Source organism: Poecilia latipinna, unplaced genomic scaffold, assembly GCF_001443285.1.
Source record: "Poecilia latipinna isolate Pla-1442-1.1 unplaced genomic scaffold, P_latipinna-1.0 Scaffold451, whole genome shotgun sequence".
Lineage (NCBI taxonomy): Eukaryota > Metazoa > Chordata > Actinopteri > Cyprinodontiformes > Poeciliidae > Poecilia > Poecilia latipinna.
In genome coordinates, this window is record NW_015113067.1 from 135,651 (window position 1) to 163,292 (window position 27,642).

At 38.5% G+C, this 27,642-nt stretch overlaps 5 protein-coding genes and 1 non-coding gene across 12 annotated transcripts in view; 3 read left to right on the forward strand and 3 right to left on the reverse strand.

Moving 5' to 3' along the window:
• The window catches only part of sh3bp1 (SH3-domain binding protein 1), a 30,967-nt gene extending 22,995 nt beyond the window's left edge, over positions 1-7,972 (reverse strand). Inside the window, exons 1-2 of one of the 2 annotated variants that reach the window (XM_015038749.1) lie at positions 6,836-7,972; positions 6,739-6,803 (exon numbers count right to left, since the gene is read on the reverse strand). In XM_015038749.1, the coding sequence (XP_014894235.1) occupies positions 6,739-6,788 (50 nt within the window). In that variant the 5' untranslated portion in view covers positions 6,789-6,803; positions 6,836-7,972. Of the gene's footprint in view, positions 1-6,738 lie in introns of both variants that reach the window. The other variant, XM_015038750.1, reaches the window with a different exon arrangement.
• Positions 7,973-8,916: 944 nt separating this feature from the next.
• On the reverse strand, positions 8,917-12,147 carry pdap1a (pdgfa associated protein 1a). Its single transcript, XM_015038764.1, has 6 exons — positions 11,966-12,147; positions 10,449-10,531; positions 10,303-10,374; positions 9,867-9,991; positions 9,655-9,791; positions 8,917-9,031 (listed from the first exon to the last, which is right to left on the reverse strand). Exons 1-6 carry the CDS (start codon positions 11,976-11,978, stop codon positions 9,006-9,008), a joined length of 456 nt encoding a protein of 151 aa, XP_014894250.1. The 5' UTR covers positions 11,979-12,147; the 3' UTR covers positions 8,917-9,005.
• Positions 12,148-13,059: 912 nt separating this feature from the next.
• cby1 (chibby 1, beta catenin antagonist) lies at positions 13,060-15,298 on the reverse strand. Of its 3 annotated transcripts, none has more exons than XM_015038744.1 (5): positions 15,214-15,298; positions 14,913-15,008; positions 13,869-13,974; positions 13,675-13,787; positions 13,060-13,478 (listed from the first exon to the last, which is right to left on the reverse strand). In XM_015038744.1, the coding sequence occupies exons 1-5, from the start codon at positions 15,217-15,219 to the stop codon at positions 13,398-13,400; spliced, it is 402 nt and encodes a 133-aa protein (XP_014894230.1). In that variant the 5' UTR covers positions 15,220-15,298; the 3' UTR covers positions 13,060-13,397. The 3 variants fall into 3 exon arrangements, with proteins under 3 accessions (XP_014894230.1, XP_014894231.1, XP_014894229.1); XM_015038745.1 differs by having other exon boundaries at positions 13,060-13,471; positions 15,205-15,298; XM_015038743.1 differs by having other exon boundaries at positions 15,205-15,298.
• Positions 15,299-15,530: 232 nt separating this feature from the next.
• plbd1b (phospholipase B domain containing 1b) lies at positions 15,531-25,749 on the forward strand. Of its 3 annotated transcripts, XM_015038766.1 has the most exons (12): positions 15,531-15,755; positions 15,898-16,007; positions 16,460-16,673; positions 17,357-17,440; positions 17,879-18,020; positions 18,129-18,275; positions 19,256-19,400; positions 20,577-20,777; positions 23,043-23,183; positions 23,259-23,444; positions 24,398-24,504; positions 25,245-25,749. In XM_015038766.1, exons 2-12 carry the CDS (start codon positions 15,908-15,910, stop codon positions 25,419-25,421), a joined length of 1,644 nt encoding a protein of 547 aa, XP_014894252.1. In that variant the 5' UTR covers positions 15,531-15,755; positions 15,898-15,907; the 3' UTR covers positions 25,422-25,749. The 3 variants fall into 3 exon arrangements, with proteins under 3 accessions (XP_014894252.1, XP_014894251.1, XP_014894253.1); XM_015038765.1 differs by having other exon boundaries at positions 15,531-16,007; XM_015038767.1 differs by lacking the exon at positions 15,531-15,755 and having other exon boundaries at positions 15,899-15,994.
• Positions 15,686-15,758, forward strand: trnar-ccu (transfer RNA arginine (anticodon CCU)). Its single transcript has one exon. It is a non-coding gene; the product is annotated as a tRNA-Arg (tRNA).
• Positions 25,750-27,065: 1,316 nt separating the features above from the next.
• kctd17 (potassium channel tetramerization domain containing 17) overlaps positions 27,066-27,642 on the forward strand; it is a 38,497-nt gene continuing 37,920 nt past the window's right edge. For both annotated transcript variants that reach the window (XM_015038768.1, XM_015038769.1), the window contains exon 1: positions 27,066-27,528. In XM_015038768.1, the coding sequence (XP_014894254.1) occupies positions 27,169-27,528 (360 nt within the window). In that variant the 5' untranslated portion in view covers positions 27,066-27,168. The remainder of the gene's footprint in view (positions 27,529-27,642) is intronic.

Consider the following 27,642-nt stretch of genomic DNA (forward strand, 5'->3'; position numbering starts at 1 on the left):
TGGTAGCCACTGGTAGCCACTGGTTACACTGGTAGCCACTGGTTACACTGGTAGCCACTGGTAGCCACTGGTAGCCACTGGTTACACTGGTAGCCACTGGTAGCTACTGGTAGCCACTGGTTACAAGGACTAAGACCTGAAGCACGACAGACGAGACGAGGAGCCGACAAGGAGACACGGGTGTATCTAAATACAGAGAGCGACTCAGGGAACAGGAGACACAGGGGCTCAGTCAAAGGCCGCTGGGCGACACGGAGACACAACAGACACAGAAACCTGAACACAGGAAATCCTCACTGTAACTTTGTTTACTGTTCTGTTATGTGTGGCCCTGAAACTCGTTGAATGTAAAAACTCATGAGATCAACTTAAACCACGTGCGTCAAACTCGAGGCCTGGGGGCCAAATCCGGCCCGCCACATGCTTTTTATGTGGCCATCTACACTGTAAACAAAGATTTTCTTTTACATAATAAGTCAGTCTATTATTAATAATACCTTCTGTATTTTGCAGGAATGTTTTGCTTTGCATTCCCTCCCAAAGCTGCATATTATATTCATAAAGCTGTGCGTCTTGTAAAAGCAGAACGCATGTCAGCATTTCAACCAGTTTCTGTTCTGTCTTTATTCGTGGAGCTCTGTTGAAATTCAGTAGTTTTATTTACTGATGGTTATATTTCTGGCACTGATCTGGACTCAGACAAACATCCTGTTCATCATTTGGTTGAAAATCTTTGACATGGTGAAACTTTTACTCAGTTTTACATGTTTAAATGTAACTATGGTATTAAAAGAACAAACTGATCATAATTTACATTTAATACCTGATAAATATGAGAAATGAATACTGAAAAAACCGAGTAATAATTGAGTCAGTTACTTGTAAACATTATTTGAAAGCTTCAGTCCTTCTCGGACACCAGCCTTTACAGAAACAGAGTTTGGTTTGTTTGGTTTATGATTTTGTAAAAACCAACCGTCCCAGTGTCATCACTCACTGTGTGCTGCTGTAGTAAAGATTACCCATTTGGTTTTACAGTGTAGACTCTGAACAGTTTAATTCTCACTTTTTTCAAAAAGTTCCTTTTTTAAAGGAACATTTTGTACATTTCTTAAACTGTCCAGCTCAGATAACTAAACTGTATTTTATTTGATCATTACTTTATTCTTACTGTTACACATTTTGAATGTAGTTTTGTATTTCTGTGAACCTTCGGGCCTCGGCTGCCTGTTATTTTGCTGCTGCCGGTAAAAGACGTCTGTTCTCTCTGCGTACCTTGATGACGTCACGTTGTCAGGAAGCGATCTGGGTTGCTAAGTTTAGACGGCTGTTGGTTCAAGGCGTCAGCAGCTGAACTGGGAGGAGGGCAGAGCAGCGCTGGGCGACTTTCAGCTCTGCAGAGAGCCAAACGTCCCGCTGCTGAACCAGCGCTGGTCGTTTTCTACCTGGATGTTCTGGTTCTGGCTCTGAACCAGCACAGCTGCTCCACGGGACTAAAGTAACTCATGAGCAATAATCATCCTTCAGTCTTTTAATTGTTTAATGTTTAATTTAAGAATCCAATAAATACGCTTTGTGATATTCTGAAATTTGATCAGATGTAATATTTCGTCCACTAGAATTATAAAAACATTATTCTGTAAAAAAAATAGAAAGAGTTTAAATGTTGCTGAGTTTCTGGTTTCTAATATTCGAGTTACCAGATGTTTATTCATTTTGTCCTTTAACTAAACTTGGTTTGGAGAGTTTTCTTCTTCTCACTCTGATACGTTTTAGTAAAGTTGGAGAATTATTTTCTAAATCCCTGTTTAAACCTTCGTTCTCTATTCTAAGCAGCAAAGATGTTTCAATTTAAGGTATAAGTGAATAAATGTGTTAAACCTTTGAATGAATGTAACCAGAAGGGCTTTTATTTTGATATTCTCCACAGGAAGTCTCCTTGTAGCAGCTAGCTTAGTAGCAATAGAATGTCGGACATCGGCAGCGGCGTTTAATAAAGCATTCAGTTGGATAAATATTTATGCTGTCATTATTATGCTGCATTATGATACTACAGCTAACATAAGTAGATTATATAAAAAAAGAGTGTACAGTGCTTTTATTTTGATATTCTCAACAGGAAGTCTCCTGTAATGTAGCAGCTAGCTTATGGTAATTTTGTTCTGAAATGATCAAAAGTTGTTTAATACAACATTTGGTTGGAGATAAATTCATATTACTATGATTATATAGCTACAGCTAACAAACAGTTTTATTAATATTATTAATAAAACTGGGATATTAATATTACATTAATAATAATCCACCAATGTCTGTAGCTAACAACCAAGCTAACCAGTAAAGCAGTCTGCAGCTCACTCTTCATTACATCGGATAAAAACTGGCAGTAAGACTGAAGTCTCAGACAAACATTCCAAGTCAGATCAACAGCATCTCCGCAGCATGATGCTGCCGCCCCCGTACTTTACAGAAGGGAAGCTGTCTGTTAGCTTCACCCCCACCTGCTTCCACAGGCATCAGTAACATTTCCACTTTCATAAAATTCACACCTCAACTCCTCCATAGGAGCATCACCTCAAACTTTCTGCTTAAAAATCAACTCACTGCAGAGAGTTTCCACTGACCAGCTTTCTGCTCTGATATTTTATATCTGCGTAACAATGTTGACCGTTTTTACCCCCCAATAGGCTGACTAACCAAACCTGACTAAAGAAAGGCCGAAGGGCTAAAGTAGGAGGACCTGTTAGTTATTTATTCTCATCGGCTGCGTAGCGACACAAGCCGCTCTAAGTGAAGCTCTGTTGCCAGATGTGGAGGAAACCCAGCCCAGTTCCTGAAGGGGTCAGACAGGCTTCAGCTCCTCCAAGGTGCTCTTCGTTTCCTCCGCTAAAACATCTGAGGAGCAAAACGCACAGCAGAGAAACTCCCAACACGGTCTGGTTTGTGCTGCAAATACCTGGTTACACTTTTATGTCTTACTAAAAAAGTTACTTATAAGTTAGTATTGTCTTAATTCAAGTATAATAAAATATTTGCACCAGAAACTTAACAAAAATACTTGGTGTAAGATTTTGTGTTTTTGCAGTGTGGGGTCTGCAATTTAACCAATAAAGCTCCACATCAGACGAACATGATGCAGCTACTGTTTGAAAATAACTAAATGTTCAGGAATCACATGCAAAAACAAAACATTAACTGGATTTAGTTTCTATTGTAAATATATTAAAACTCTTGAAATAAGACAAAACTAACTTAAAAGTAACTTTTCAACAAAATACAGGAGCTGGTTTAAAGTAAATAAATCCAAATAATGATGAAAAATCATTCTGTATTTTTGATCAATATTAAGGAATTATTCACTTAAACTTTGTTACGTAACGTCTCAGTTAGTTTTGTCTTATTTCAAGTGTAATTATTACATATTTGCACTTGAATCTAGACCAATAATTATTTTACTTTTGGGGTGAACAAGTCTGGAGAGGCCACAGTTCCTGTAGTTTTAGTCTCCACCATGCTAGTTGAGTTAAAATACAGATTTGAGCAAAACTGAAAGGGAAAACAAATGTTTAGATGTGTCAACAGGTGCAGCAGCACTTCTTCCTTCAAAGGTCGCAGCATCAGAGCAGACTGCCAGCAAGCGCTGCTCTGCTGCAGATGCATGCAGATGCATGCAGCGTAGGTTTATTATTAAACCGGAGTGCGTCAGAGGAGGCGGCCTGCAGATACACCATCAGTCCTGCTGCACGCAGGTCTGCGTATCACCATCACCAGAAATAAGGAAGGTGTCAAGTTTGGTCACCCGCAGCGTTTTACAAAACTGAGGCAGTCGGTGGTTATCTGCTGTTTGGAGCCTGGATGTTGCAAGTTATTCGGCTGTCAGAGTAGAAATCTTAATATTTTATTATAGTTTTTTTGGCAATGAGCTTTAAAACATCCCTGGCAGCTGGTTCCCTTTGTGTTCAACCCAAACTATCACTTGGAAATCCCTTTTCTACCACATAAAACCAGACTGCGGTTTTAAAAAGGAACCAGCAGAATTACAGCTCAGCGTGAAAACAACAACATAACGGAGAGGAGAAGCAGAAACAGCCGGTCAGAAATACGAAGGGACAACGACCTGAAGACGCAGAGCAGATTAAAAACCAATCATGAACTACCTGAAGACTGCACACAATGAAAATAAGACAATTATAGCCTCAAAAACTTACAGCCATTTGTAAAGTTACCAGTTAACAATAGTTTGAGTTAAAACCAAACTAAATCTTTTTCACCATGTTATTCAGTATTTTATAAATGTCACAGTTTCAAGCTAAATATTCAGTTTATCTTCTATACTTAGCTTCAAGCTAATTCTTCAGTTAGTTTGCAGCTGGATTTACAGAAGCAGCAACAGTTTATTCCTCAGATCATCAAGAATAAAACCAACTGCAGCCTAACAGTGAAGGACAAACCACCTGGAATCCACAGTTTCCACCTAAACAAGTAAAATACCTTTTACCAAATACAAACACATTTCTGTTTACTTTTTATTCATATTTTATGTTTTATCCTTACACCATAAGCACCTTTATGAAACACCACAAACAATCCCCCCCTTCCATGGCCTCTCCCAGAACCTGTAAACGGTGCCCGGACCCCGGGGAAGTGTCTGTCCAAACACAGGAATGTCAGGTTCCTCCATCTCCACACTAATCAGATCACACACAAACATTGGCTCAAGTTTTACAAACCAGCAGCTCTGAGTAACAATGATCCTCCTTCAGAGAAAACCTCCTCACTCCTCGGCGGCGCACAGCCCCAGGCTACATGCTAACAGCTGAACATGGTCAGCAAATAGTTAAAACTTCTTGTATGCAAATTGTTATTGATTCATAAATCTATTCTTAAGGTGCAATGGTAAATAAAGTGCTTGTTAATAAAATGCAAAAAGTGCTCTTCAAGTGCTACACAGTGACTGAAGTAAAAATAGTTCAGTTAGCAAGCTAAACGTACTCTGAAGCTACGTATGTAGTGAGCAAACTAAACATTTATATTCACACTAAATATTTAGCTTGATGCAGTATTTAGTTAGCAATTTGAAAATGCAGTTTACCAATAAATACTTAGCTTAACTAAATATTTAGTTTCAAACTAAATATTTTGTTTACCAACTACGTAGCTTCCTAATAAAATATTTTGTATGAAGCTAAATATTTAGCTTATTTATTTAAAATGTATAAATGAATGAATAATATGGTGAAAATATGATTTTTTTCCCTGACAGGCAAAATAAGTAAAATTACTGTTTCATTTTTAACTGTGTAACTTTACAAACAATGCCTCATAAATATTAACCTCTACAAACCAACTGAAACCTTATCTGACAAGATAAAACTCTTTAATCTGTACATTCATATCACACCTTGCAAAACTTTTAACGCCGCTCAAACTTTTTCACTTTTTATTGCGTTACAACCACAAACTTTTACTCATTTTATGGGTTAAACATGACAAGGTGCTCTGCTCAGATTAGACTAAAACCAGAGACAATAAACACACTGTTCTGTTAAACATGGTGGTGGCAGTATCATGCTGTGGGGATCAGTGAGGCTGGTGAGAGATGATGGAGGGAAGTCCAGGATAATCCAGGAGGAAAACCTCTTACACATATCATGGGATTATGGATGCACGGATATCAAAATTTGATCCAATATTGATATCCGATATTGATGTTACTGTTTTGGACGATAACCAATATTTACCAATATTAAATATATTTGTCAACTTTTTGACACCTTTGGGGAAAAACCCGACCAAAAACAGACGGCAGAGGTCGTATTTATTAGGCCGATACTGATGTGTTGAAAAATGACTAATATCGGTAGATCCCGATGTTGGTGCCGATATATCGTGCATCGTTATATGAGATGGTTGAGATCAAAGCTGATTCAGTTTTTCTAACGGCCTAGTCCAAGTCAATTATTAAAAGAATGAATAATTTCCCTTCCACTTTCAGATCCGGCATCGCTTTGTGTTTGTCTCGTTATCATTCAGTATCATTTCTGCAGAGTCAGACAGTTACATTAACTCAGTTACATTTACTTGAGTAACTTTTTTTGAAAAAAAAAAACTTTTAGGAGTATTTTTTACTACGCTGTACTTTTTACTTTTAGTCAATAATTTTATTATGAAGTATTTCTACTTGAGTAAAATTTCTGGATTTTCTACCCACTGAATAAAAAAACATATTTAAACCAAAGATTCACCAAACTCAGACAGTTTCTGCAGTTTCTGTTAAAGTTTCAGAAGTTTTTTACTGGAAAAATTGATTTAGATTTTTTTTGTCTGATTTTATTTTTTGTTATTTATATAAATTGTTGTAATTCTGGTTAAATATAAAGTTATGTGGAAGTTTAGGTATTACTATTATAATACCTAAACTTCCACATAACTTTATATTTAAGTCTGATTATGGAATTTTTAAGTATGAAATTATTGATAATTTGATCAGTTACTCAGTACTAGATTAACTTTTTACCAAATTCTTTTTTACTGATTCATTTCTTGGACGGCTACTTTTAACTTTTACTTGAGTAAAATATTTTTTAAAGTACTGCTACTCTTACGTTAATTCATTTTTTGGCTACTGAACCATCAGACAAACACCATCAGGGCCTTCTCGGGTCCACGGGAGACCCGGAAAGCGGACCGGAACCACCATGCAGGTCCAACAGTCGGTTCTGATCAAACTTTTCTTACCTTGCTGCCGATCCGAACTGCTTCAGGATGCTGAGAGACTGCCGCAACATGCTGGCGCTGGAGTCCTACCCGCTCCGCTTCCTGATCCGAACCGGTCCGGAGGCGCTCCGGGCCGGGCTGCTTCACCGGGAGCTGGAGGCGCAGGTGAGCCGGGTCGCGCTGCCTCTCGTCGTGAGTGTTTCTGCGGCTGTTCGGTTTTCGTTCTTGTTTCAGCAAATGAGGAAGTTGCTCGGATGAAACGTCAGCAGCGAAAGGGAACCAGATGTTTTCCCCCGGTTGTTGTTGTTTTTTTGTTTTTTTATTTCAGGGTGTCACTCTGAACCCCCCACTGAGTCTCAGCAGTGGGTAGGTGTGCAGGTGAGCGGCAGGTGAGTCCACGCTGCAGCTTCTGTTCCTAACGGTGTTAGCTGCTGCAGGATGTGAAATGTCTGAAAGGGGAAACTCGGCGTTGATTGAGACATTTCTGTCCCAGTTTTCAAACATGTTCTGATTTTACTGCAGCGAGTTTTCAAATGTTTTGCAGAAGCAGGAATCACATTTTCAGAGCCGGTTGGGTTTCACTGCAGCGTGAGCCTCTGGTTCATCAAAGTTTCATTTCTTGTCACCTGTCGCCTTTTTTGAGGAACTTCTCTTCATACATCAGAGCCAAAAACGACCATGAGCAGAACCAGAAACTGATCAATTTATTTAAAATGTGTCGGTCCAGGAAGAGATAAACCTTCCACCAAATTTTTCTTTATAATTTGTTATAGTCTCATTAATATTATGACAAACTGTAGGAATTTAAATATAGGCGGTAAAGCCGCTGATAACGCAAGTGCCTGACAGATGCTGCCGCCTAGTGGTGGGGCCGACTAAATGCACACAAACGATTTTTCAGATTTCTCTCGGAAAAAAAGAGAAATATTTCTCTCGGTTATTTTGAGCTTTTTTAAAAATATATTTTAACTCTATTAATATCTACATGTGGAGGAAGCTGCCACAGACTTCAGACCGGATCAAGTTTAATTTCTTTAGCATTTTTTGTTAGCACCGCCAACTAGCTAACACGGGCTAACATTCGCTCGTGAATTTATTAGCGATATTTCAGACCAAACCAGGAATATAGAGGCTGAAGTTGCTCACCCAGAGTTTGCATGAATTAGAGAAATTTAATTATTTTGTTTATTTCTTAACTTTACAGCGAAGCTATTGAAAGAGTTCTAGCTAACTCGGAAGAAGTTGTCTTAACATGCTGTCTGAAGCAGCCAATCAGACGTCAAGGTCGTCATACAAACAGCCAATCAGAGGTCAGCTTATCTACATATGTCATTATAATCCCACCCACCGAATTTAAAGGAGGAAGTTGGCAGTTTAAATTTATTTTAAACGTATTTTTGATGCGCTTCAGCGAAGGAATATAAAATTTAGTCAGTTATGAAAAAAATATATATCTACACTTTAAAATGAAATCAATACATTTAAATCATGTACATATAAATCTAAATGTAATAAATTTATAATTTTTCTGTTTTAAGAAATTCCTGAGGTTTAAGTAAATTCGTAAGTCATTTATTTATTGTAATTTGGCAATTTTCACTTCATAAAAAAACTCAATGGTTTTATACCTGCAAACCAACTTGTTTCTGGGTGGGTGAATATTGAAGGACATCATGAATAAATGTGGAAAATATCTTAATAAACCAAACGTCATACTTTTTAGATGCATTTGAAAGGAAGCCCAAAGTTTTTATTTAGATTTGTTTTAAAATGAAGGAAATCCTCATGAAACAAAACCAGAATAATCTTGTTTTATTCAAAAAAACTTAAAGCAACATTTAATAGTAACTGTTTATGAAATAGAAACCTACTTCATGACATTTAAACCTGCAATACAACAAACCGCAAACTGTTGTTTTAACAGTTTCCTGTCGTCTCTGCATCAGCGGCTTGACTTGGAAAACAAAAGAGCATAAAAGTCCTCACTGTAAAACTTTAGTTAGATCAACAGGGAAATATTTGTGAATCCAAAGGAATGAAACTTTTAGCAGCTTTAGACGTAAAAACCCTGGTGAGAAATAAGGAAGAGGCTGTGAAACACTCAGAGGTTTTTCTCCAAATGTTGCATCCGTCGTCCTCCGGCGTTGCTTCACCCATTTTTCTGTCCATGCTGTCCCAGAAGTCCCCGTCCCTCCGGTCGGAGGACAGGGACGTTCAGGAGACGCTGGCTGTCCGTCCACTTCCTCCGTTCCCCTGAGACTGAAATGTGTGACGCTCCAGGTGAGGCGCTAACGCTTAGCTTGGGCCTCTTCAGCTGCAGCAAAACAAGAAGCAGAGTTTACTGGTCACATCCATTTTAACACAATTTTAACTTTCATGGTTTTTATGTAGTTTTTGAATTTGGCTGCAAACTTAATGATTATTTTAGTAATCGATTAACTGGAACTTTCTGAAGATTTTTCATTTCAAACTTTATTTATAAGGCATATTTATTTATGCTGACCAAAGAGCTTCACAACATCACAGGTAGATAAACGACAAAACAAAAAATAAAATCAAGTTTGGCAGAAATAATCAGACAATTAGAAAATTGGCAGAAAATATCAAAAGCTAATAATATTAGTAGAAATCAAGACACTTGTTTTCAGCTGCAGCAAGTTACCAAAGAAAAACAAAAAGCCTGAATCAGTGAAGTAATAATATCCCCAATTTCTAATTTAAAACTATGTTTTAAATCTTTAATAAGGTATTAATTTATTTTATTTCATTTAAATGTTTTTATATGATGTTAGAAAAATATTTAAAAAATCAAATAATTTAATTATATTTTTAAAAAAGAAAATCAACATTTTCATTTTCTTTCTTAATGGTCAACAACAGGATCCTTCAGTGAATGTTTGATGATTTGTAGCAAAAGATGCAACTAAAGTACGGCACCTCTCTTCCTGGCGGCCTCCTCCCTCTGCTTCTTGATGATGGCCAGCCGGGCCAGGTCGGCCCTGGCCTGCTCTGTCTTCCCCTCCAGGTGGAGCTTCCTGTAGCGTTCTGCTGATTTCTGCTTCTCGATCTCCTCTCTGAGGAGCAGAAGGAGGGAAAGCCTCAGCGGCGGCGCCTCAGAGCGACTCCAGGAGCAGCAACGCGGCGCCTACCTCTCCCTGCGGCTCAGCTCTTTGGGCGTGCTCACGTCCACCTCTGTCACCTTTTTGCTCTTCTGAGAAACTCGGTTTGGATTCTCGATTTCTATGAGGCCCTCCACGCCGCTCCTCTTCCTAGACTGGGTGTGGAAAACAAACGGTTACAGCACAATATTGTGAAACAGTTAATAAACTTTTTATTCAAAATCGAACCTTAAAATGTAAAGACATTATATATGTAGAAATACTGGAGATAATGTTTAAAGCAGGGGTGTCCAAAGTGTGGCCCGGGAGCCACTTGTGGCTCTTGGGCTGATTTTGTGTGGCCCCTAACTGAAAAGTCCTTTTCTGGTTTGTAAAGCAGAATTGAGTTTTTGTTTCCTTTTGTTTGGTAATTTACCAAAATAAAGTGAAGAGCATCAAAGTTTTCAGTAAGACGCTCTGCGCTCACCTCAGACTCGTCTTCACTGCTGCTCTCCTCCTCTGACTCTGAGCTCTCCTTCTCCGCTCCGCCGCTCTCCTCCTGTCAAACCACAGATGTCTGCAGACGAGTTTCACAGGAAATCTGGTTCTTTCTGCCGCAGGACCTTCACTCACCTTCTCTCTCTGGAGTCTCATCTGTCGGTCGATCTCCTCCGGGTTGCTGAACTGCTTCCCTCGGCCCTTGTGGCCCTTTTTTCCTGCAGGATTTAGAGAAATCATTACTGTATGAACAAACGCTAGCTGAGCTTCACCACAGAAAATCTGACATCCAAACATTTCTATTATGACCTTTGTTTACTTTCTCTTCTCTGACTCCATGATTAATCTAATATATCAACTTAAATTCTGCTGCCATAAAACTCTTAATAGTTTTGCTTATTCCAGAGGTTCATTGAGCTTGTTAATAATATTAATTGTTATTATTCTTGTCATGAAAATAAATATTTCTGGATGATGAATCGTCCCAGAAGTTATTGCGATAAAGGATAATATTGTAGTTTTGAGAATATTTTATAGTAATATAACAGTAATGGTATAATAATAATGTAAGAAAACATTCTCAAACATCAATAAACTTTCAATTCTAATGAACATTTAACACTGGAGCTGGAAAACATTTTAAATATCCAAAATACACAAACAACAGAAATGACAAATAAAATGAATTATTAAGTCTCTGTAAACAAAACTGACCTTCATAAAAAGGCTGGTTGAGACCAGACTGAAGACTTATCATCCAGTTTTTGGTAGAAAAATGATAAATTAAGCAAATGGATATTATTAAACTCATTTTAATTTATCATGTGATTAATTAATTTATTGCGACAGGTCTAATAATAAAACATTTTATTTGCAGACGCCTTCATCTGCACTGAAGGACGGACATCTTAAAATATACATAAAATGACAAAAGTGAGTGTCTTTAGTCAGAATCTTCTGCAAGTTCACTGTAATACTGACTGCTACAGGAGATCTCTCCTGCTAATAGCCATCATCATCATCCACAATGACTCTGAAAAGTTTAACTAGGCCTGTTGCAATAAACTAATCGCTTGATAAATTAAAACAAAAACAAATGTTCATCAGAATTATAAAGTTTATTTATCTTTGAGCTGAAATCAGCTCAATTTCACACAGGGTTGATAAAACGGGAGTGTGTTAGTTTCATAAACTGTTAGTATTTCTAAAATAATAGCTTTCTATTGTTTTTTCCTTTGATTGTGTTCACTTCCTCCACCCAAAGCTGACTGCAGATTACTGCTAACATCTCTGCTGTAAACAGATAATTGATCATAAAGGATTAAATACATGTTGAGACATCTTCACATAACATGCAATCCTACCGTTCGTCCACTAGGGGTCATCAACCTAAAATGTTCACGTAAGCTAATAGGGTTAAATCTACTCTTGCTAAAAGTAATTATACACATAAAACGAACAATTTAAAAAGGTAGATATAACATCTATGTTATCTTTTTATGTCGGCTTCACCGGCACATATTAGAAATGATAATTTTATCATAAATAATATCTGTGATCTGTTAGCCACCTAGCATGCTAACAGCTAAACATGTGCGAGTTGAACGGATTTTATTAAACTTTTAGCAGTCGGAACAGAAGAAAATACTCACCACCGCGCGGCATTGTTTCCTGTTAAAGACTCCAAAGACGAAAAAGTCAACGAACCATCCAAGGAGTCAAACAGAAGACCGTAAAGACTGTGATTTAAGGTGCTGAAATAAAAGGCTAAGGAGTAACTACTTTGTCTCTCGCGCTGTCAGCCTACTCGATGATATCGGCGCATGCGCAAAAGTGAGGACTAACCCAATCGCTGTACAGACTGAGCTGAGAATCCTCCAATCAGATTAGGAGACACCATCTCCAGCAGCCCATTCACAAAATACAGAGAAATATTGATCCGACTGTGATCAAATCAATACCGTGGGGTCATTTAAACAGAGCTATAAAGTAAAAAAGTAAAAGTATTTCTTTACTGTACTGATTTTTCAGGTATCTTTACTTCACTTAAGTATCTGTCCTTTGGACAACTTTTTACTTTACCCACATTTTAAGAGAAATATTTGTACTGTCTACTCCGTACATTTTGCATAATATTATCATTACTCCTGTGATGAAAAAAATTATGATGTGGAGTCAGATCAAATCAGGAGTAATCCTCCGCTCATATAAAAAAGTGTGTTATAGTGTCGGTATTCATTTGGATTCAACCAAAGCAAACAGAAGAAGGAAAACAAACACAACACGGATGGAAACGTTAACCTGAGTAAACAACAGAGGAACACATCCAGACACGCAGATAATCCACAATGACTATCTGTGTCATTTTTTATAAAAAAAAACAACATGTGAAATATTTCTGCAAAACCATTGCTGTGACTGGGTTAAATATTACTAAATTATTCATGTACACATTTATATATAGGCACCAAAACAGAAAAGATCACAGATTAAGTGATATTTTATATTGAATACACATTTTATTTTGAAATCCAAACAGCATTCTACAAAAAAGAAACAGTGATATTGAATCACAGGTAGGAGTGAGCCTTCCAGATGTTTATAATAAATAATGACCGGGTTATTTATTTTTATTATGATTAATTCTTCCAACAAAATTGGATTTTTTTTTAACAAAGAACAAACATTTTGAATTTGTCTTTTGTTTCCAAAGCTAAGAAAAAACAAAAAAACAAACAAAAAGCACCAAAACAGAATAATAACGATGTATTAAAATGTTTGTCCAGATTTTTCATTTAGAATTCATATAAAAAAAACAACGCAGAAAATTATAAGAGAAAGTTAGTTATTTTTGAATGCAGTTTAGACGTAAAGTGTATAAAAATAGGCTGTATGTGGAAATAATCACAGACGAAAAGAAATATTATATTTTAAAAATGGGACAAAAACAGGAAGCAGCTGAATCGACTTACATCCTGTTAAAAGCTGAATGTCTTATTGTGAGGATAAATGACTCATAGTTTCATTTTACTGCCTTTTATCTTTAAAAAACTCTAAAAAAAAAAATCTAACTAGAGTGGATTGTCATTTTTTTCTTCGGTGTTGAGTTTTCATGTCTTCGATTTCTTTCTCCATCAGGTGGTACTCCACTGTAGTTTCTGTCAGCTTGAAAGAAGAAATTAAATTACAGAATGCAATACTTTAATGAATTTATTAACATAACCAGAAAACATGGAAAGTAAAGTGCAAAATAAAATATAAAATGTTTTACAGAGCCAGTTTGGATAACAACTAACAGGGGTTTGAAATTCATATCATCTTTATTATTATTTCATAGTGAAAAGACAAAATTAGGCGTCACCATGTCCATCAGAACTTCAATCTTTGATTTTAGGAGGTTATTTTCTTCCTCCAGCTGCAGATTTCGTTTCTTAAGCCGCTGCACCTCCTTAGTAGAAGCATTTCCACCAGATTCTGGTTGTAGAAAAACATTAACATCATCTGATAACGGCCACATTCAGAAGAATTAGTCTGAATAAAAGCCGTTATCCTCACCTGTTATCCACTGTCCGTCCTCGAATTTCCAGCTCTGGCCTCCTAAGTTCATCGCAGGAGGTCCCGACTCCAGGCCAAGCTCTATTTCTCTTGTTGAGCGATCCAACTGAAACACAAGACAAACGATTATCAGATCAACTTTATATGTTTCGAGATCTTTCCAGGTAAAATAAACAAAATTACATTACTGGTACAATGAAGCTCTGCAAACAGAGGAGAGCCGAGTCCCCAAAAATATAACAAAAGTAAGAGTAGAAATAATTCAACATATTTTTACTCAAGTGAAATAAAAGATAGCCATCATAATAAGAGTAAAAAAGTATTTGGTAAAAAGTCTGAGCAACTGATCAAATTATCAATCAATTCATATTTAGAAATGACATCATCAGATGAGCCAAAAATAAAAATCAGTACAAATTTTGGTATTTTAAAGGACTAATATTACAATAATTCATACAACAAAAACAAAATCAAGCAAAACATTTTTTTCCAAATCACTTCCTTTCAATAAAAACGTCTGAAATTTTAATAAAAACTGCAGGTGTGTGTTTTTCATTCAGTGGGTAGAAAATCACTCAAGTAAGAGTAGAAATACTTCATAATCCAATTATTACTAAAGTTAAAAGTACACACAAATATAAAAAATAAAAATTACTCCCAAAAGTACATTTAAAAAAACTTATTCAAGTAAATGTAATTTAATAAATACAACTAGTTACTACTTAACTCTGGTTACAACCATAAACTTCATTTCAGTTTATTTGGGTTTTATGTGATAAAGCAAAACAAAAAGAGCAGAATTGTGAATAAAATACAAAACTGCTCACAGCATCTCCTTCCACAGCGACACATTTCATTTAACTTTGGGATAAATGACGTTTTTTGAATTAGAATTTGAATCTGAATTGAACTTATTAAGTAGGTGACGTATTTTCTGGAATATGAGCGTAAACTCCAAATTATCAATGAAACACTCTGAAGTTTGTGGTTATAACGGTACAAATTGTGAAAAGATTGAAAAGTAAAAATATTTTCGGATGGTACCGTATGAAGGCTGGACAAAGATGCAGATTTGCGAGGCGGAGTCTTCTTCGGGCTGAATGTATTTCCAAACAGCGGCATCAGGGATTTTTTAAAGTCCTAAGAGACAGTACACCGATGATGATGTTCAGTGAATTTAACTCAGAAGTCTCGTTGCTACAGCCTGTTTTTGTCGTTGCTAACGACACCAAGTTACTCCAGCAGGTGAACAACAAAGACGTCCTGAGAGAAACACTAATTCTTGAAAATAAACCTTAACACTAAAATAACTAAAAGAACTTTAAATGTTACCTACAATATTTACCTCCATGGAGAAAATTTATTTAACGACCTAACGTCAAATTATCTTCTCTCCAGTCAAGGATCCTAATGCGCAAGCGCGGAACTTACCATCACTCCAATATAGGAGTATCGGCCTTAATATGACCCAACTTTACCCCTAACTTAAATATTAGCTACTAATCGTTTTTCTAATGTTTATGTAATAAAAATATATTAGGAGAGCTACATAAAAATAATAATGTAATATATATATAAATATTTTGCATCTAAACATCCGAATAACCCCTGTGATAATGGTACCGCTCCGGAGCCTAACAGGACCGTAAACAGCAAAACCGTTAACGTGACTAATCCAAATAATCCAAAATTAAGTTCCTCTTTATTATGTTAATAAATCGTCTAAAAAAAAATGAGCAACACAATCCTGACAATATTCAATCCTGCTATGCAATTGTGCTAACAAATAGTATCACGCTGATGGGTTTTCTTACGTAGCCCCAGTGGCCTAATGGATAAGGCACTGGCCTCCTAAGCCAGGGATTGTGGGTTCGAGTCCCATCTGGGGTGACTGTTAATTTCTTTATCCTTACTTCAACATTGTGTTTTTAGTCATTTAACAAACAATTTGGGAAGTATTTTTCTGCCGACTATCATCATGAATTCTTGACCGCTGTCGCACTAATTTTCGGTGTTACTCTCCGTTCAGAACCTCATATATGATGAGGAAACCGAGCATCTGTTTGTGCGTCCTGCTGTGCTCTGTGGCTGCATCGCTGGATGGAGTTGGAAGACAAATTAGCAAGGTGCAAATTTACCGTGAGTAATGCACTTATGTTTGGTTGTATAACTAACTGAACTGATTAAATATCCAATATGTTAGACGCAGTTATTTAATATTTTTGGATGTGAATTAACAGGAAGGTTTTTTCCTACTTCCATATAGTTTTGCCATTGACATTAAAAAATATGCTTAGAGAAGATTAGTAATCACTAGAAATATTATTTTGCATCAGCTGTTATTTAGTCATATATATAACATAATTAGAAATCTGTGAAATCAGAATTAGTTTTCTTATTGCAATGTACCCATGTCAAATCCAGCTTTCAAAAGTATTAAAATATATATTTACATCTATAAAAAAATAAAATAAAATCAATAAAAGCTATTTCTTTCTTTAAAATGGTGCCATGACATTATATTACATAAAGCGTTATCTAACCTCAACCCTGTAACCCTGTCCATCCTGGTACAATGGTAAATCTCCCAGAGGCCACGGTGAACTGGGATGCTGCCCAGAAGAGCGTGACCCTGCAGGAGGGGGTGATGGCGCGGGACGGGGGCGCCTGCGGATTCTTCAACGACTCTCTGCTGCTCTCTGGATGGGGCGTGTTGGAGATCCAGGCCGGCTTTGGAGGAGCGCCGCAGGACGATGAAATCACATTTTACCTGGCTGGTTACCTGGAGGGCTACCTGACTGCTGGGTGAGCCCACTAAACTGACTGACAAAAAAACAAAAATGTTGCTGGAACACAGATAAAAGCTGATGTTTCATCATACAAACGATACAACGTTTTGTTTCTGACATCACATCAGTTTTACCAACATTATTTCTAATGTTGACTAAATCAATCAATCAATCAAATTTTATTTGTATAGCATATTTCAGCAGCAAGGCATTTCAAGGTGCTTTACATAAGAACAGCTTGTGACATTGAATAAACAGTAAGAAAGAGAAAGAGATTTTGAAGAAAAAAAATAACATACTTTTGTTAAGGAATTTAAATAACAGAGCTCCCTTTTATCTATTTAAATTTTGAAGTTTCCATCTGTCTCAGCATTTGAATTGTAATATTTGGGCCCAGATCTGTTACAACACATTTTCTGGACAATAAATAATCCCAGAAGTTATTGTGATAAATGATAATATTGTTGTTTTGACACCATTTTCAAATAATATGATAGTAATACCAGAACACATTCTGACAGATCAATAAGCTTAAAATGCTAATGAAGATTTAACCATGGAACTGGAAGACATTTTAAATATTCTAAATAAAACAATAAATAAAATCAATTGTGAACTCTGAGATAAACTGATATTGTTCAGTTTGTAAAGAGTGAATGGATAAACTTCACCCAGATGTTTTTCTTGCTTTTCCTGCAGACAGATGTTCAGCCATTACACCAACATGTTTCCTCAGCTGGTCAAGGATGAGCGAGTTTTAATGCCCTTAAAACACTTCATCAGGTATGATGACTTTCAATCATTTGTGATATCTTAAAATAAAGTAATTTTATTTACATGGCACATTTTCAGCAACAAGGCAACTGAAAGTGCTGTACATGAATTAGAAGGAAGGAATTAGAATGAACTAAGAAAACGAGGAGTTTCAGCCTAAACTCATTCTGAGTTTGAAAAGTCAAATATGTGCTAAAACAAAATCAGAAATGTTGAGATTAATCTCAAGTTGAACATTTTGAAAAGTGGAAAATGTTTGACTTTTCAAAATGAAAAACTTCCAAATTTTTCCTAGAAAATTTCTGATGTTAATTTCACTTTTTTATTGAACAAATTTTAAACTTTTCAGTCTCAGAAATTTTTGAAATTAATTTGCTCCTCCTTTTCTTTCTATCTATAATGTCCCTAATTATAAATGTGACGCATTTATTTCTGCTGGATCCGCAGCAAACAGGACAGCTGGGCCAGAGAGCAAGCGGCTCAGAGGAGGAACAGCGACCCCCTGTGGAAGCATGTGGGACTGATCCTGGCCCAGCTGGACGGGCTGCACGCTGGAGCTGCAGAGTGGGCCAAAAGCAGACACAGGGAGGTGTGTGTGTGTGTGTGTGTGTGTGTGTGTGTGTGTGTGTGTGTGTGTGTGTGTGTGCGCTGGCGCCCTCTCAGACTATCACTTCATTAATCTGTGCCTCTCGCTCAGGCCCTGCCGCTGTTCGCGCTCCAGTTCCTGAATGGTGTGGGTGACCTCCTGGACCTGGTCCCGGCTCTGACGCCTCGCTCCAACTCCTCGGCGGGCTCGGCCGCCTTCAGGCGGCCCGGGATGGGCCTCTGCACGGCCCTCATAAAGGTCAGGCTGAGCCGTGTTGGACCGTTCAGCAGCTCTGGCTGCTTTTATGAGCAAAAGGTCAGAGAGAAAACGGGGTCAGCGGAGCGTTGGTCTGCACTTCTTTCTTTACTTTCCTCCTTCTAAAGAACTTGTGTTAAACATAAGGCTCGGGGGCCAAATCTGGCCCACCACAGCTTTTTATGTGGCCCTCTAGAGTCCACTTGGACACACAAGTATAACAAATATAATAAGCATAAGTTAACAGTTGTGTGTTTAAAAATTTTATTAATCAAATCAAAGCAATTTTTATTTATATAGTGACAAGTTACAAGTATAGGGGCCTCCATAGTGTGGCCTGGGGGCCATTTGCGGCCCATGAAATGATTTTAGGTGGCCATTGGTCAGAATTCATTTTTATTCTGTGGTTATTAAATTTAGGCTGCCGGTTAATACAAATTTAAAAACAATTTTTAGGGAGCAGCCTTTCCTAAAAGAGATAGACAATTTAAAATCTTAAAATAGGAAATGTAAGAGGGGACAATTTTCTGTTTTAATATGATTTATTAGTAAAATCAGCCATTAACATTCAGTAACCTCTGATAAAATGTAGACTTTGGTATTCCCTTTTAATAAACTTTTCAAAATGAACCAAGACTGAGAAAAAATACAAAAAATGTAGAAAAATGTGATAACCCAAACATTTAAGTTTTATTGTTTTTTTTAAACATGGCAAAAGTGAAAAGCTTCTATTTTAAATCTACAATAATGTATAGATTGGTTAGAGAACAGTCGCTGCTTTCATGGTTAGTTTACGGCTGATCAGGTAAAACGGAAAACAAAACAATAGTTTTTGCAATTATGATAAAAAACATACAAAAAAGTTTGGTCAGGCAAAAACATGGAAAATGAACTTTAAAGTCAGACCGAGCCAACCCTCCTGATAAACCGGTTGTGTTTCTGTGTGGGTCATCGTGACGTCCTGCTCTCTGTCGGCTGCTCAGGTTCTGCCCGGCTATGAAAACCTGCTGCTGGGCCACTCCAGCTGGTACAGCTACGCCGCCACCATGCGGATCTACAAACACTGGGACTTCAGGGTTTCCGATCCGCGCGTCCACACCGGGCAGATGTCCTTCAGCAGCTACCCGGGTACCAAGCCCAGGCTTAACTCATCCACATGTCACAACACCTGCAGATTTTACTCTGAGCCCACTGAACGGTCGGTCCTCCCGGCTGTGAGTCACAAAGTCAACATGAGCTGAAATGCATTCCCTCCCTGACGGAGCCGTCAGGGAGGGAACACCTGAGGAGACTCAGGTGTTCAGGCCAAAGATTTGTCAAGTAAAAAATCCTCTTACGGGCTCCACTCCATCAGAACCAAAGTGGTTTTAAGGAGCTATTTATAGAGCGCAGCAGGCGAGGTTTTCACTTTACTTTATTAAACTGAAGCAATGAAACGGCGCAGGAATCCAGCAGGATCCGCCATCTTGTTGCTCCGGTTATTGGTTGTTTGTAATAACTTTAATGTTGTGGCTTTTTCTTTACTTCTTTACCTGCATGGTGTTTGTTTCCTGACATTTCTGGATGTATTATTGTCAGTAATGTCTTGCCATATTCTGTGTTGTTCGTTATCTTGGTGTCTCGTTTTATTCCTTTGTTTTTAGTCTTTTAGATCAGTTTTAGTCTTTTCTCTCATTTGGTTTGTAGACCTTGTTGTGTTTTAAGCCAGGGGGTCCAAAGTGTGTTCCGAGGGCCGGTTGTGGCCCTTTGACTGAATTTAACTGAATTTGACTAACCCTAACTGCAATTCAATGATGTAACAAGGATAAAACTATTTCCAACATAATTTTCACCAAATGTAAAATGTTAACACAAAGTATTTTTAAGTCTTTTTATAAACATGCAGAATCAAGTTTATCCAGAGATTTTTACTGAAAAGTTGAATTTGCTGAACCCAAACCAGATTTTATTTTTAGGGTTAGGGTTAGACTTTCCAAATATTAGCAAACATTGTGGAAGAAAGTGACCCAAATACTGACATTTTATTTATTTGTATTTTTAAGCTTAAGTAGTTACAAATCTGCAGAATGTGACAGCTTTTTATCCAATTAATTAAGTGTCAGATTAATAAATTACTAAAGTAATCTTTAGCTGCAGATGTTATATTTTGTCAGTGTGTCCCGTTTCTACTGCCACCCTGGGCGAGTGTCCATGTCAGAAACCGCCACTAGGTGGCGGTGTAAACCTTTGAATCCTGCTTATTTGTCTTGCTTTATTTGAAAATGTTGCAGTAAGATGTCAGACTAACTCCTCCCCGTCCTGCAGGGTTCCTCATGTCTCTGGATGATTTCTACCTGCTGGGCAGCGGCCTGCTGATGACGCAGACCTCCATCGGCGTCTTCAACGCCTCGCTGTTCTCGCGGCTCAGCCCACGCCGCCTGCTGGCCTGGCAGAGGGTCCGCCTGGCCAACGGCCTGGCCCGCAGCGGGGAGGAGTGGGCGCAGCTCTTCTCCAGATACAACTCAGGTGGGATCTGAGCCACAACCAGACAAAATTCACCTGATGAACAAACGGGATGTTTAAAGTCACAATCAGACTCAGCCTGCAGCTTCCCGTCCGCAGCGAACCGACTTTATAGTTAAAATATGAAACTTGCCATTTTACAGCACAATTAATATAAATGTAAATTATACACATTTTAAGTTATATAAACTTTCTTTAAAAAACAAGAAAAATTCTGCATTGAAGAGTCAAAACTTTGCAGGAGAAAATTCAGATATTTTCTTGAAATTTTTTTTTTCTTTTTGACTTTTCAATTTTAAATATATTTTCTAGAAAAGAGAAAATCTTTGATTTTTTTCCCCTGAAAAGTTCTGACTTTTCAAAAAAATACTTTTTCCAGAAAATGTTCATATTTTCAAACTGTAAAATTTTCTTGTTTTTTCTAGAAAACTCCTAAATATTTAGAATTTTTATTCTATCTACAATGTCGCAGAAATGGCTCCTGGTCTTCAGCCTAAAGAGAAATCCTCCAACCGCTAAAATCTGACGCCTCCATCTTGTTTCCATCTGGTGAAGAAGGAAGTTGCTCTCAGTGTCTTCAGAGGTTTTTGTGTCGTTTCCTTCAGTGGTTCTTGGTGCAGCGCCCCCACAGGCCAGGAGGGGAACAGGTTGGTCTGACTCAGAGAACCTCAGTAGCTGGAGGTGGAGCAGATGTTCTGGTTCCAGTAGAACCGGGTCTAACGGACCATCAGGAGGAAACAGATTGAGTGTTTTGGAGTCTTCCCGTCTCCGCCTCACTGAACATGATGGTGCTTGTTAGCTCTGCTGGGAAAGTCTTATGCAAGAAGCAGCCAGAGACGCCTACAATAGTTTCATAATTGTTTGTTCTTCAGGTGAATCAGAAAATTCAGATTTTCAGATGTTGGAGTCACATTTATCATGTTGTTGCTATAGAGGGACGGTAAAATTTATAGATTTCCCCTGAATTACTGAAGCTCTTTAAAGTGGTCAGGGTTAGTATATATTTATACTAGTATAAGTACTAGTATAAATATATACTAGTATTGGTATAAGCTCCATTAGTATTGATGGACCTTGAATTTTGCTTGAATTCTGATTTTGTTTCTACGTGTTTCATTGTGATTTTATGTGACGGACCAACACAAAACGATGAGTAGCTTTAAACAATTAAATCTGAAAAGTTTGTGTTCATAGATAACATCGTTAAGACCTTCACCATGTTTTACTACCCTGACGTGGTTGTTTGGAGGAACGTTTGTCGGTTTGCTGTGTTTTCTGACCAGCAGGTTCATGTGTTCATTTTAGAGGAACTCTAACCACAGCAGGGGGTCAAACCGCGGTCCGATTCGATTCTGTTCAGGGTTGTTCCACTTTGGGCGGACCGTCCTGACCCAGAACAGATTGTTTTTATAACTTGTAGCTTTCTAGCCAGTTTTTGTTTGTTTGTTGGTTGATGTGAAGGATTTACTCCCTAACAGGTGCTGGTTTTTGTTCTTCTATTTTCTAATTTATCTGGTAAATGTATTGCTTTTGTTTGGAGGAAGTAACTTGCTTTATTTAATATTTTGTTGTCATCGTTCTCTCTTCTTCTTGAGGTCACCTGGTCATGTGTTGCCATGGAAACGCACCCATGAGCAGTGCTGACAAGGTGTTTCAATCAGCTTCACTGGGAGAATCCGTTGAGAGGGAGAGGAGATGTTTTGGATTTTGTTTGGACAAATTGGTTTTGATTTAGTTTTGAAGTTGTTGGAGTTAATTGTAATCATGTAATATTTTTCTAGGAATATAGTTTAGTACAAATGTGTTTTTTATCTTTCTGGAAATGTAAATGCTGTCTCTACCCCTTAAAAGGAGCCGATGCTTTAAGAGCCAGGTGGTTCAGACCAGAGGGAGAGTTTTTCCTCCTGTTGGTTGAATTCATGCTGTGACCTGGAATGAAATGTTTGAAGAACGGCATGAAGAAAAAATAATTCAGAGCTCTACAATTTCTGGATTATGTCTGATTTGTCATCACAAACCAACAGTTGCTATTTCCACTTTGTGTCAACAAAGTGGAAATACTTTGTTGATCCATCCATCCATCCATCCAAATGGATGGATGGATTTTTTGCGTCCAACTTCTAAAAAATTTTTATTTTCTTTGACATTTTTGTAAATTTTATAAAAGCTAGAAGGATCTTGAATAGAAAAGCATGCCACACTTTTCAGATCCGTTGTAAACCTTTTGGAATCGGTTTCCTCGCTGTGCTGCGACGCTCTGGGTTTCAGGAACCTACAACAGCCAGTACCTGGTTCTGGACCTGAGCAGGGTTCTGCTGCGCCGCAGCATCCGGGCCGGAGCGCTGACGGTGGTGGAGCAGATTCCCGGGAACGTTGTCCACTCCGACCAGACTCCGGCTTTACGCAGAGGTGGGCGGCCGCCTCCGTCTCTGGTTCTCGATTCGCTCGGTCTGGGTCGTTCACCTGGCCTCCCGCGTCCGGCAGGTTACTGGCCGTCCTACAACGTCCCGTTCCACGCCGAGGTCTACGCCCAGAGCGGGTACGCCACCATGTGGGGGCGCTACGGAGAGGACTTCTCCTACGACCTTTGCCCCCGAGCCAAAATCCTCCGCAGAGACCAGGCCAAGGTGTCCGACCTCAGCTCCCTCAAATACATCATGAGATACAACAGTAGGTCTAACAAAAACTGTATTCATAATGTATAATCACCGGACATTTTATTAGGTACACCAGCCCCACTGTGTGTTACGTAAGGAGTGAATGAGCCAATCACAAGTCAGCATCCAGACGGGCTGAAAGCGACGCGCTGAGGTCCAAACTGAGCATCAGGATGGAGAAGGAAGAAGAGTTCAGGTGTTTCTGATGGTTGTTGCTACCAGACGGCTAAGGTTACACTGTAAAAAAACTAGAAGCAATATCTCTGGTTTATTTAGCCTGATATAGAGAAAGTCATATAGAATAGAATATACTTTATTGATCCCCAATATCTTCAACATGTTATTTGTACATTTGTAAATATTTAATTCACAAGCTAAATTTTTAATTTCCAGACTAAATATTTAGTTAGCAAGTCTAACATAGTAAATATTTAGCTTCCTGACAATATATTTAGTTAAAGCTAACATGTTGAACTGAATATTTAGAAGGGAAACTAAATATTTAGATTCTGAACTAAACATGTAGCTAAAGCTAACATGGCTAAAGCTAACATGTTGAACATGTTAGCCGAAAACAGGATATGTTTTCAGCTAACATGTTTGCAAACAAAATATTTAGGTAAAATTTAAATATTTAACTAGACATTTAATTTTACTAGGCATTTATTTTCAAAACTAAATATTTAGGTCAAAGGTAAATATTTAGCTAATATGCAAATTAGTTTGGCAATGAACAGAAGTGGACTATCAAAATAAAAGCTGGGTTCTGCTGACCTCTATATAAACTCCTGCTGCAGGTGAGACTGAATCGCTTCAGTCGTCACTAAAATAATGTTTTTTTTATCCATTATTTTCCTCTCAACATGTCTAACTTGTTTGCTGAAAATAGACGTATTGTTTTAGCGACTATGCAGACATTCGCTACTGTAAACTGGACAACTAAAACCCAATCCGGTTCTGTTCCAGACTATAAGAGAGATCCCTACTCCAAGGGCCATCCATGTAAGACCATCTGTTGCCGTAACGACCTGAGACCAAGGAGGCCACGCCCAGGAGGTTGCTATGACACCAAGGTCAGAGCATGTTTCAGTTATAGCCAGAACACCTTATTTAGGAATGTTAAATGCATATAGGTTGTTTTCCCTACTGATAGTCCAGTAGACTCGGTTCTATTGGGACCAATACTGCTACATTTGATGCAAAACATCCAAAACAAACCGCTAGCCTAGCGCTAGCAGCAGAAATGGCTCCTGGTCTTTAGCCAAAGACTAAAGAGAAATCCTCCAACCGCTAAAATCTGACGTCTCCATCTTGTTTCCATCTGGTGAAGAAGGAAGTTGCTCTCAGTGTCTTCAGAGGTTTTTGTGTCGTTTCCTTCAGTGGTTCTTGGTGCAGCGCCCCCACAGGCCAGGAGGGGAACAGGTTGGTTTGACTCAGACCAGAGAGAGACAGAACCACAGCAGATGGAGGTGGAGCAGATGATGGAGTTCTGGTTCCAGTAGAACCGGGTCGACTGGACCATCAGGTGTTAAACGTCCATAGGGAGTCGTGGCTGATGAGATGAAAGATGGCGTTTCAGCAGGCGTTTCACCTTCTCTGAAGTGCTGTTGCGCTGACGCTGCATCACAGTAAATCAGCATTTGCAGAGTAAGGGTGTTTACAGTAAATCAAGTCAGAGGATCAGAGCTGTCACAACAGATTCTGGTTACAGGGTCGTCTGCAGACTGCGTGATTTAGATGAAGCTTTCTGTAGAAGATGACCTCACAGCTGGGCACCAGAAACTTCCACTGAGGAGAGTTACTTTCTCTCCAGGTGACAGACTACCAGATGGCCCTGCAACTGACCGCCGAGGCCGTAAACGGGCCCACCACCCAGGGGGGACTCCCCCCGTTCTCCTGGAGGTCCTTCAACCTCACGGCTCATCAGGGTCTCCCAGAAACCTACACGTTTCCCTTCGTCACCATGAAGCCCACGCTGCGCCGGCCCTGAGATGTTGGCCAGCTAAGGCCAGCTAACATTTTAGCTAACATTTCCGCCTGTTAGCTGGCCTGTTAGCTACAGCTAACAGGTGGCTATAGCCAGCTAACATTTCCGCCTGTTAGCTAGCTATAACTAGGTTTGGATGTTAAGCTTTTTTCATTAAAAAAAGTAATCCTTGTTATTCTTTAACCATCAGGAGTTTCTACCTCTGTGTCTTTTCTTCTGTATAAAAATATTTTAAATGTTTCAACTACATTGAAAATAATTTCTACTGAACACAGCGACCAAGTGACTTAACAGGTTTTGATCCAGTGAATACAGTTTTTTAATCTCTCTAGATGTTTTGTCTTTCTCAAACCTCCTTCCTGTGCTGCTGATCTTCTTGAGTTTCTGACCCAGAAAATAAATTAGAATAAAAAGTATTTGGTAAAAATGAGACTCAAGTATAGAGTAACTGCTTGATCAAAATAAATGATATAATAAAGAAGAAAATACAAATGAATGTGCAAAGTCAGGTATTCTAAAGAATAAAAATAAAGAATAACATAATCATAAAATAAATTCAAGAAGAAGGAACACATTTCTAGATTTTTTTCCACAACGTAAAGTCACAGATCCATTCTTCACTCTTCAACAGCCAAACTAAAGTGGGCAGCACTGAGATGTTTTAGGCCAAATAATACAGAATTAAACATAAAACATAAAGAAAGCACTGATAAGAACCAATTTACACAGTTTATTAAGTTGTTGTTTACTCTGTAAAGCTTCCTGAAAATATGCAGTCTAAGAATTTAATAATGGAGAACTTTTTAAACTTTTCAATAAGACCCATATTTTGTTTTTCTTTGTCACCCTTTAAACAATTTCACATTCAGTCAAGTTTGTAGTTTCTAAATTCCTTTGCTATGATTTAGTAATGTGATCGCAGAGTCCCCCGGGTGCTACGTGACTGAGCTTGTTAGCTTCGCTGTGGACGTTCAGGGTGGAGGTAGAAAAAGTTGCTTCAACTGTATGTTTACCACGCGTATTTTATCATTGTAGGGTAAAAAAATAACACTGTAACCATATAGAATGTTAAATAAATGTTTATCAGGTTACTACTCAGTTTTTTTTAATTTTCTTTTAGGAGTATTTTTACTATGCTATCCTTTTTCTTATTGATTGTTACTTTTTGTTATTTATATGAGTTATTGTCATTTTCATCCTTAATATGGCACAATTTCCATTTTATATTTTGGTCTGTCTATGTAATTTTTAAATGTTAAATGACTGATAAGTTTATCAGTAACTTGGTATTAAGTAGACTTATTTTTATTTTTTACCAAATACCTTTTTACTTGTGTAATTTACTTTTACTTGAGTAAAAATATGTCAAAGTACTGCTACTTTTTCTTCAGTGCATTTTTTGTAAACTCTACCCACCTCTGCTTTCAATTAAATCAGCATTCCCGTATTAAAATGTAAATGTCTAATCTTCAATATCGTGTTTTAATTGGCTGGAAGCAGAAAGTCATCATAGTTAAACACATTACCGTCATAGACATGGTTACCGTTACGATCTAAAACCGGAAATGTGGCTCTTATTTTGAAAGAGCATTTTCGGAAGTAGAATGTTTGCTTCGGGAAGCTTAACGTGGCTGATATTTGAGCTAATGCAGCTTGGGGGCGGGGCTTGCGCTACCGTTGGCGGACAGAAGGAGCGGAGCCTGCAGTCGGGTTCGTCCGCCTGAACGTCGTGTGTCTGGGTTTCCAACAAATGGCAACAACCGCAGAAGACGTGCGGGAACCGGCGGACGTCGCCGCACCGTCCACGCACCTCAGCGGCACCCAGCACCACAACAGCAACAACAACAATAACAACAACAACAAAGACACAGAGGCGGCGGCGGGGGAGAGCGCGACCTCCGCCACCTCCGCAGCCTCCGAACCCGGCGGAACGGCGGCGCAGAGCATCGGCAACGGCTCGGTCATCAACAACAACGGGGGGGACAACGGCAAGTGGGTCCGGCTGAACGTCGGCGGAACGGTGTTCCTCACAACGCGGCAGACCCTGCTCAAGGAGCAAACTTCGTTCCTGTACCGGCTGTGCCAGCAGCAGGACCTGCACTCCGACACGGTGAGTCCGGCCGGGAAATGTTGATCCTCGGAAGGCGGTGAGGCACAATAGTTACACAAAATAACAAGGAGTTATGGAGAGAGAATGCATGGAAAGTTCAATGACCTCCCAGAG

Coding starts and splice junctions, on each gene's coding strand:
- cby1 (XM_015038743.1), bottom strand. Junction 13,975..14,912: donor CTTTGTCCAGCCTTCATACG/GTACCATCCGAA, acceptor CTTGTGTTTCAG/TTGGATCGCTCAACAAGAGA. Junction 13,788..13,868: donor GGACGGACAGTGGATAACAG/GTGAGGATAACG, acceptor TTCTACAACCAG/AATCTGGTGGAAATGCTTCT.
- plbd1b (XM_015038765.1), top strand. CDS start 15,908: ATGATGAGGAAACCGAGCATCTGTTTGTGCGTCCTGCTGTGCTCTGTG. Junction 20,778..23,042: donor CTTCTCCAGATACAACTCAG/GTGGGATCTGAG, acceptor TCTGGGTTTCAG/GAACCTACAACAGCCAGTAC. Junction 23,184..23,258: donor GACTCCGGCTTTACGCAGAG/GTGGGCGGCCGC, acceptor CGCGTCCGGCAG/GTTACTGGCCGTCCTACAAC.
- pdap1a (XM_015038764.1), bottom strand. Junction 9,792..9,866: donor GAGCTGAGCCGCAGGGAGAG/GTAGGCGCCGCG, acceptor TCTGCTCCTCAG/AGAGGAGATCGAGAAGCAGA. Junction 9,032..9,654: donor GGAGGCCGCCAGGAAGAGAG/GTGCCGTACTTT, acceptor GTTTTGCTGCAG/CTGAAGAGGCCCAAGCTAAG.